We start from the raw sequence: 8,949 nt of genomic DNA on the forward strand, positions 1-8,949 counted from the left end.
AGATCAAAACACTGACAGAATCCATGGATGGCAGGCTTTTGAGTGTCCTTGCAAAGAAAGGTGGCTATATTGGTCGCTGATTTGTTTTTGTTTTGTTTTTGAATGTCAGAAATGTATATTTGTGAATGTGGAGATGTTATATTGGTTTCACTGGTAAAAATAAATGATTGAAATGGGTATATATTTGTTTTTTGTTAAGTTGCCTAATAATTATGCACAGTAATAGTCACCTGCACACACAGATATCCCCCTAAAATAGCTAAAACTAAAAACAAACTAAAAACTACTTCCAAAAACATTCAGCTTTGATATTAATGAGTTTTTTGGGTTCATTGAGAACATGTTTGTTGTTCAATAATAAAATTATTCCTCAAAAATACAACTTGCCTAATAATTCTGCACTCCCTGTATGTCATTAAACACTTTGGTCAGAGCGGTTTCAGTGCTGTGGTTCTGTCTAAAACCTGACTGGAAGGCATCATAGCAGTTATTCTGTTTTAAGAAGTAATTGAGCTGTCGAGAAACTGCTTTTTCAATGATCTTACTTAAAAATGGGAGATTTGAGATCAGGAACAACATCTCGACGTCAGAGCTCCATGTGGAAGAGTGCAGTCTTGGGGTGTGAGGGAGATTTTGCATATATATGTGTGAGCTGATGACTCACGTGGAAGAGGAAGTAGTTTTCAGCAAGATAAATGGCTGACAGCTCAACAGAAACCAGAAAAACGAAAGTGGAAATGTGGGAAATAACACATCATAGAAAGTCATTAACAGCATCACGATGGCTGTAGTGGCTCATGAGCTTTTCTTCATAAAGTTAAAGAGATACTGATACTTTACAGATATGTATTTACCCTTGGTAATACTCTGCAAGTTACCTTTTTATTCATTGTGTTTGACACTGTGTTCATAGTGTGAAGATTGTTAACAATACTTGTCACTGATCATGAATAAAAGCCTCTGTTTAACTTGTATGTAAGTCTGTGTCAAGACAGTTGTGCAGAGTGACTATTACCCATTTTATGACGTGTTATAGCTGTGAATGTTTAACGAGTATGACCCAGATTTAGGTCAGCTGATAAGTCAAAGTCAAACATAACATCGTAATTTATGGTTAGAATAAATAAACAGAGCTGATTCTGGCTTTGTAAATCATTCATAATTTATAAAGAGATGTGACACCGTTAAACTCTGAGTTATCTTGACACACTCAGACTTGCACCATGTTCCCCTCTGGCAGTGAAATATGATTTATCATTGATCAAAACTAGTGAGCGTGTAAATATTTGATCAGAGCTGATGCATGAACACTTCAGCGGTTACTGTCACCTCTCACCTATATTTTCTTGTCAAATGAAGACCTGCTTGTTTAGCAGCAGAGTCACACATGCATGGGTCAACCAGAGCATTTATTGGCCTGTGGGAAGTTAATCAATTATGGCTTTTGAGAATCTCAGACAGGATCTGAGACTTGTTCTGCACTCGTTCATTGTTCTCCTCACCTGCATTTCAGATAACTCTCCTTTGGAAATGACCAACATAAAGTCCAAATCACAGAGCCAGAGCGATGAGGCCGAGGGCCCGGATGGAGGCTGGGGCTGGGTGCTGGTTGTAGCCATGTTTGTCAGCTCGAGCCTCGTGTTCGGCCTGATGCGGAGCCTGGGCATCTTCTTTGTGGAGTTCGTTCAGTACTTCGAGGAGAGCGCCCAGGCCATATCCTGGATCTCGTCCACCGGCCTGGCAGCTCAGCAGTTCTTCAGTGAGTCATTGATGTTTGTGGAAGTGTGAGTGTGCAGTTTGTAGTATTACAGGTGACAACTGTACAGTAATTATTTTTCTTTCTTAATGCATTAACACACTTATGGTGAGACTAAAGGGTAAATACAGACTACTACAGGATGCATATGTGACCCTGTTTGGATTAAGGTCTTTCAACCTTAAATCTTCTAAAGGGGGGAAAAGGTTGATATAGTTATAAATAAATGATGTAAATGTGTTTGCTTGTTCTGCAGGTCCACTGGCCGCTGCACTGTGTAATGCTTACAATCCCAGGGTGGTGGTGATGACGGGAGGCTTTCTGGCCGGGCTCGGCCTCACACTTGCCTCGCAGTCCACCTGTCTCGTACACCTCTACCTCACGATGGGAGTAATTTCAGGTAACATGTATTAGAGTCTTAAACCACCAGTTTTAGCAGGCTTTAGCTCCTGTTTTTTGGCACATCCAGTGAAAAGCATTGGTACACAGCTGTAGCACTTTCAACTTTAACTTACAGTTAGGGTTAACTGGATGTCACAATGTTACGGTAAAAATGTTAAAAATACTTAATTCAGAGCTAGCAGTCATAATTAAACTCACTTTTTAAAGAAAGATGACTTCTGCACATCGTGCAGAAACAAGATTCCATTCCGTTCAGTTCTACTTTATTTATACAGCACCAAATCACAACAACAGTTTTCCCAAGGTGCTTTATTTTGAATGTAAAGACCCTACAACAATAGAGAGAAAACCCCAACAATCAGATGATCCCCTATGAGCAAGCACTTTGCGACAGTAGGAAGGAAAAAACCCTTTAAAAAGGAAGAAACCTCCCACAGAACGAGGCTGAAGGAGGGACACCCATCTGCTTTGCTTGGCTGGGGGGGAGGGGAGGGAGACGGAACAAAACCATGCTGTGGAAGAGAGCCAGAGATTAATAATAATTCACAAAAAGACAAAATACAAGTCAGAATGACTCAGACACAGGTAAATGTTCAAAATGAACACGCTGCACTGCTGAACTCATTTCAAGCCGTGTGACAAAAAGCACAAAACTGCATCTGAGACGTGACATCACAGATGAGCAGCAGGTGTATTTCAGGCATGAGTCACTCACACAGGTGCAACTACACTCTTGTTAAGCTGCAGAGTGTAGTTGTTTTCAGTTATTGCTGCTTCTATGCATGCCATGAGCTAACTGCCCCCCCTCACTACACCGTCACCAACAGATCTGCTTTAAGTTTGGTGCTTCAAGATGTTTTGTACACACACCGTGTACTGCATACATCAGTGGTATTTTTTTTGTACTATTTACCTTGTACAGTTTGTCAGTGTTCTTCTACTCGTGTTGTGGTGTTCACGCTCATTTGATATGATAGTGCATCCACCCAGTTTCCCGTACTCATCATAGGAAGAGCGCAAAAAATTGATTTTTGTTTTCCAAGTCAGTTGATGCGTCAGAGAGACATTTTTATTTATTTTATTTCACATTTACAATATGTTAAGTTGGGTCTCCCATCTGTGGAGCCTGAGGTTGTCTTACAGCTTTGTAACATTTACTGACCGAAAGTAGGATTTTTTTTTTTTTTTTTTTTTTAAAGAGGGTTTTAACAGTTAACCGATTAACTCGTAAAGTAGTGAACTGCTCGCTTGCCTCTCACTTTGCTCGCTTTGTGCTCCAGGTTTTGGATGGGGGATGGTCTTCACTCCCATGGTGGCCACAGTCATGGCTAATTTCACTCGCCGGCGTGCCCTGGCTCTGGGACTGGGGTTCTCCAGCATCGGCCTCTCCTCCTTCGCTTTCAACCCGCTCTTTCAGCTGCTGGTGGAGACGTACGCCTGGCGAGGGGCCCTGCTGATCCTGGGGGCTCTCAGCCTCAACATTGTACCCTGCGGGGCGCTGATCCGTCCGCAGCAGCGCTCTAAAGCACCGGCAAAGGTAGAACAGAAGGAGGAGCAAGGCAGTGGTCTGGTTTAAGTAAAAACGTCTCTCTCAGAGAGGAATATCATAATGTTCTCTGTCATAACCATCAGGACAGAAGAGTAAAGTTTCTTGCTCACTGACTTTGGAGCGATATGTAACGATAAAGCTCAGACTTTCCTTGTTTCCTCTCCTGCAGGTGGATTCAGAGACAAAGTCATGTGCGTCCATGCTGCGGCGCATCGCCTCTTACCTGGAGCTGTCCCTGCTGACTGAGAGGCCCTATCTCACTTACACTTTGGGCGTTACTCTGTTTAACGTCGGCTACTTCGTGCCTTACTTCCACCTGGTGGCCCACAGTCGCCAAGTTGGCTTCTCAGAGTACCAAGCTGCCTTCGTTATGTCAGCTGCAGGTGCTTCGGACATTTTGGGGCGCGTAGTGTCGGGCTGGTTCTCCGACCTGGGCCACTTTCGGGTTGTTCATTTACTGACCTTGTGGACAGGCCTAGCAGGAGTGTTTATCATGCTGCTGCCAGTGAGCTCCATGTCTGGCTCCTACGCCGCTCTGATGGTGATCAGCCTGCTTTATGGCTTCTGCTCTGGGGCTTTGACCTCCGTTGTTTTTGCGGTGGTGCCCATGATTGTGGGCGTGGAGCGCACGATGGGGGCACTCGGACTGCTGCAGCTCATCGAGAGTGGTGCTGGACTTCTGGGGACTCCTTTGTCAGGTAGGTGTGCGTTAAAGCTGCCGAGATAAAGCCAGCTTATAACAAAAACGACTCCATTGTAGCTTTAGTTTGAAAAGAATCTATCTAAAGTGACCTAAATCAGCCCAAAATACAACACACTGAATGAGGTGCTGTCATAAGCTTGGATAACTGCTCTTATAAAAGGCAGACACCTTGTCTGCACACCTGCTATTTTTAGATCACTTTGTGGCATTTTACTGTTAACCTCAAACCTGTGCAGAGAGCAAAAATCAAGTTTTGTGAAGCCGATCCGACTTTCACTTTTAAAAATCATCACTGGACGTGCGAGCTGCGTCACCTCAGTGGCACGTGGCACCTCAAGGTAGAAAAATGAATGAGCTGTTCAGAAGCTCTTATTTTACCCTACAAGGCTTCTTTTTTACTAGTATTCAATGATTAAACGTGCGATTTTGCAGAGCTTTATCAGGGCTTCATCTTTTTTAAACACTGCAGTGTTTTCCTTCATCGACATGAGGCCGATATTGTGCACTTCAGTTTATCCCTCAGTCTTTCATCATCTCATTCTCAGTTTTACGGTTTCTTACATTTCAAGTAATATCCAGGTTTTCTTTCAGGATTCCTGAAGGACGTCACAGGAAACTACATCGCCTCCTTCGTGGTGGCCGGCTCCTTCCTCCTCCTCGGTATGCTGACCATGACCACCCTGCCTCGCTTTTTCTCCTGTACTGATCCACCGCCTCCTCAAAGACGTTCCCTCGATGCCAAAGAGAAAGTTTTGGATTTAGAGCTGGAGCAGATGAATAGTTCGCCCTCTGACAAAAAACACACAGTGGAGTCGAATGATCCAGCAAACCCAAAACTCTGTTAGTAGATAGAGCCTTGCACATTCTGAGCACACAATCAAAATGCATCCTGTTGCACACCTCCGTGAGCAACGATGTATTCATGTCATACCTCAGAGACTCAGTGAAAGATGAAGCTTCCTGTGAAACTCGTAGCAGCTGTAAGGGAGCGGCGAGCTCCTCGCTCTGTTACAAATACAAACCTCCGTTTAACGCTGGAGCCAGAACCTTCTGCCTTAAAGGAAACTGGACATTTTTTAAATAATTCACGGGACTGTTTTTGACATGTGACATGCAAAGTGAGGTGCTGTTTTTTTTAATTAATCAATTTTTTTTTTTTTTTTTTTTTTTTTTTGTTCATGTGAACATAAAACCTGAGTCTGATTTTTCTGCCGAAGACTGGCCAGGATCTTTTATATTTGCACACACATTCTTTGAATGTGGCACAGCTCGAAAATTAAGCAAATGCTTGATCATCACAGCTCAGTTGAGTAACAACGACCGACGTCCCGTGCTGTCAAGAAGCATCCATGAGTCCATTTCACCTGCTTTAATACAAATGAAATCATGCTCTCATTTTCCCTCCTGACCGATTTTTTTTGCTCGTGTCATTGTTGGTAGAACGAGTGTGCACCTGCAGCCAGTTCAGCTTCCACAGGTTTGCAGAGTCCCCCAGCACAGTCTGAAGGGAGATACCAGGAGACAGGCTGTTACTTGAGGAGAGCTGAAGGCGAGCACTGCCAGAGCTACAAAAATGACCTAATTTATGATAAGAACCGAAGCAAAAAGCAACACTAGAGAAAAGTCAGGAGGGAGCGAGCAGTGGTCCCTTTTTTTTTTTTTTTTTTTTAATGGGGTTGTTTCCTCTGCAGAGCATCTGTCGTCACTTTGGTTTACATTAGAGCAGGTGAAATTCCTTCACCTGAACTTTACCTGAATTTGTGTTATACACGGATGGTCGAGTGCTCTCCTCATTTATTTCTTTGGTGTAGATACCCTCCATAAAGTGAGTCTCTTTTTTCTTTTTTTTCGCCCCATCACTGCATACACTTTTACTAGCTTGGCATGACAGGACTAATGTGTGAAACATTAGCTCTCTGACCTGATCTGCACGTGACAATGTTTTAACTCGGAGAAACCAAGTAAATTGAGCTTAACACCAGTGGCACACTGGTTTTGGTCGAGTTACTGACAGGTCCTGTGAAAGCTTTTTCAAGGTTATTATAGTTAATTAATACTAAACCTATGCATGGCAAAAACTTGCATGACTTCAGTCTGAGAAGCAGCCTCCACATTAAGGCTGGAGTCTAAAAATTATTCTGAAACTGATTTTAAAAAAACTAAAATAACATTTTTAAACAAGAAATTAAATTTCAGTTCATTGAATAGGATATGAAAAAATCAGGTAAAACTAATGGAAAGTAAAACGCTACAATACATGTGTTTTTTGGACTTTTTATGTTCTTAACCCTGTCATGCCAAGTGTATCACACATGAGCTGATGTATGAGTTTGTAACACTTCTATATCGTTGTCATCATCATTAAAAGCTTAATTAAATTGCACAGTAGATTTTTAACCTATAAGATGCAAAAAATGCCAAATGTAGCAACTATAGTACAAATTTTGTATTTCATTAATTAAAGCGTTTCGTAAGGTTCAATAAGCTCTCGGTTTTCAAAAAAAATATAAGAATTTTCTAGCGATTACTTTGTGGTTTAAGCTTTAAAGGGTTACATTTTTAAAGTTCTTCAGACATACAATATCTCACAATCATTTGTGAGCCTCTGCTGGCTCAAAGATGAGGTAAACCACAGTGTCAGCTGGTCTGGGTAAAATAATTTGTTTATTAGATGCTGACTGGTTATGATGCTTCAAATTTAAAGGCGTGTTAAACACACATACACGCTCCAAAATTAGGAGAACAAATTTAACGACTGCAGTGGCTGTTTTTCAGGTCTACGCTGATGATGATTTACTGCTGCCTGCAAATGCCTGATTTATGGTTGTAATCTGTTGAAGCAGATGTTTGGATATAAAAACCGCAGCATGTCCTGTCCTGTTAACACTGACTTATTATGAGCTCGGCTAAATGAGCTGCTGGTGTCGACTCTGAACCTCAGGAATTCCTCTTCCCACCGCTGCGTTTTGTTGCACAGCAGGAACACAAGACTGTGTTTTCTCAGTTGCGTTTTCCTGATGACGCCGTCACCTTTTTTCCTCGAGCACTTTGTACTTTTGCTGACCGTAAACTAGAGCAGGCTTTGTAAACCAGACGTGTTTGGTTTGGAGAGCAGCTGGATGGTTGCCATGTTTGAAAGAAGAGCATGACTGGATCACTGTGACCTGCTGATCATTAGCACACTCACTTTAAAGGTGTTGCAATGCAAAAAGCAGGTGGTCTGTGCTGAACAGCTTCTTCTTAGTGTGTTCTTCCTTTACAGTCTGTGACTCTGGAGTAAATTTACCTCGTCAGTTACCTGCAAACTGTCAGTGATTGTCTTCTTTATTATTATTTTTAAAGCAAACATGTATTTTCTTTCGGTTTATTTCAGTCTTTTCCTTATCAAACAGATCTTCACAGAGATTGTTTTCATCTAAAACGGCTGCAGGATGATGCCGCCCTCTGCTGGGCTTTTGACAGAGATACAAACTGTATTCATCTTCTTTAACCTCCTAAGACCCGTACTCGGCATGCATTTTTAATTTCTCTTTGATATTTGGGCTGATTGGGACCTGATGAATGTAAAAACAAAGAATTACCAGATTTTTTTTTAACCTAATTTGTTTCTAAGAAAAATGAGAGCCACATATGAGGATATTTGTTTAAAATTTCGATAGAACAGTAGCAGAATAATGTCCTTGTAAGTGGATATCAGGCCCTTGTAGAGCAACATTGAGTATTTTGGTCTAAATAACCCAAAATGTGATGTCCACATATGTGGACGCCAGGTCCTAGGAGGTTAAAGGGAACCTCTTATGCTTTTCTTTATTTTCTCTCATATACTGTCACTATGTTGTGTGCTTATTTTAAAGATGGCTGCGTACTCGCTGCTAGTGCTGGGTCTGACTCCATTTTTCTCTCATTTATTCTTCTGTCCCATCACATCCCAAAGGCCCTGTACTGGATTGAGATCAGGTGAGTGTGGAGGATATTTGAGTAAATTATGCTCTGCTTGTACAAAGGGGCCCAAGAAAATATCCCCCACATTATTACACCACCGGCTTGACCATTTTTTGTGGATAGATCCATGCTTTCATGCTGCTTACACCACATTCTGACCCTGCCATCTGAACAATCTGGAATGAGCTGAAACAGTCATCAGTGCAGACAACTGTTTCCAATCTTTTATTGTCCCGTTTTAGTGAGTCTGTGATGATAGCTTCAGCTTCCTGTTCTTACTTGACACGAGTGATATTTGATGTGGTCTTCTGCTGCCTCTGCTTCAATTTTGGAAATGGTTTTCTGCATACTTTGATTTTAACGCGTTTATTTGAGCTACTGTTGCATTTCTATCACCTTAAACCAGTCTGGCCATTCTCTTCTGACCTCAAATATCAGCAAGACGTTTTCCACCAGCGAACTGCTGCTCACTGGATATTTCATCATTTTTTCCAGATCAGCAGTTTCTGAAATGCTCTGACCAACCACCATGCCACATTCAGTCACTTCAATCCTCTTCATTCTGATGCTCAGTTTGAACTTCAGCGGGTCGCCTTT

The 8,949-nt window shown here is 41.9% G+C and overlaps 1 protein-coding gene across 1 annotated transcript; it reads left to right on the top strand.

Annotated features, from left to right (window-relative positions):
* The first annotated feature begins 246 nt into the window (after window positions 1–246).
* On the top strand, window positions 247–5,532 carry slc16a13 (solute carrier family 16 member 13). Its single transcript, XM_084924149.1, has 5 exons — window positions 247–1,759; window positions 2,013–2,156; window positions 3,439–3,695; window positions 3,877–4,405; window positions 5,002–5,532. The coding sequence occupies exons 1-5, from the start codon at window positions 1,438–1,440 to the stop codon at window positions 5,253–5,255; spliced, it is 1,506 nt and encodes a 501-aa protein (XP_084780275.1). The 5' UTR covers window positions 247–1,437; the 3' UTR covers window positions 5,256–5,532.
* Window positions 5,533–8,949: the final 3,417 nt, after the last annotated feature.

Source organism: Perissodus microlepis, chromosome 3 (assembly GCF_051167445.1).
Source record: "Perissodus microlepis isolate ML-2025 ecotype Zambia chromosome 3, ASM5116744v1, whole genome shotgun sequence".
Classification (NCBI taxonomy): domain Eukaryota; kingdom Metazoa; phylum Chordata; class Actinopteri; order Cichliformes; family Cichlidae; genus Perissodus; species Perissodus microlepis.

Excerpts from the sequence above, each read along its gene's own strand:
- slc16a13 (XM_084924149.1), top strand. The coding sequence starts at position 1,438 with ATGGCTTTTGAGAATCTCAGACAGGATCTGAGACTTGTTCTGCACTCG. Across the intron at positions 2,157-3,438 it reads CACGATGGGAGTAATTTCAG|GTTTTGGATGGGGGATGGTC; the intron begins GTAACATGTATT and ends TTTGTGCTCCAG. Across the intron at positions 3,696-3,876 it reads GCTCTAAAGCACCGGCAAAG|GTGGATTCAGAGACAAAGTC; the intron begins GTAGAACAGAAG and ends CCTCTCCTGCAG.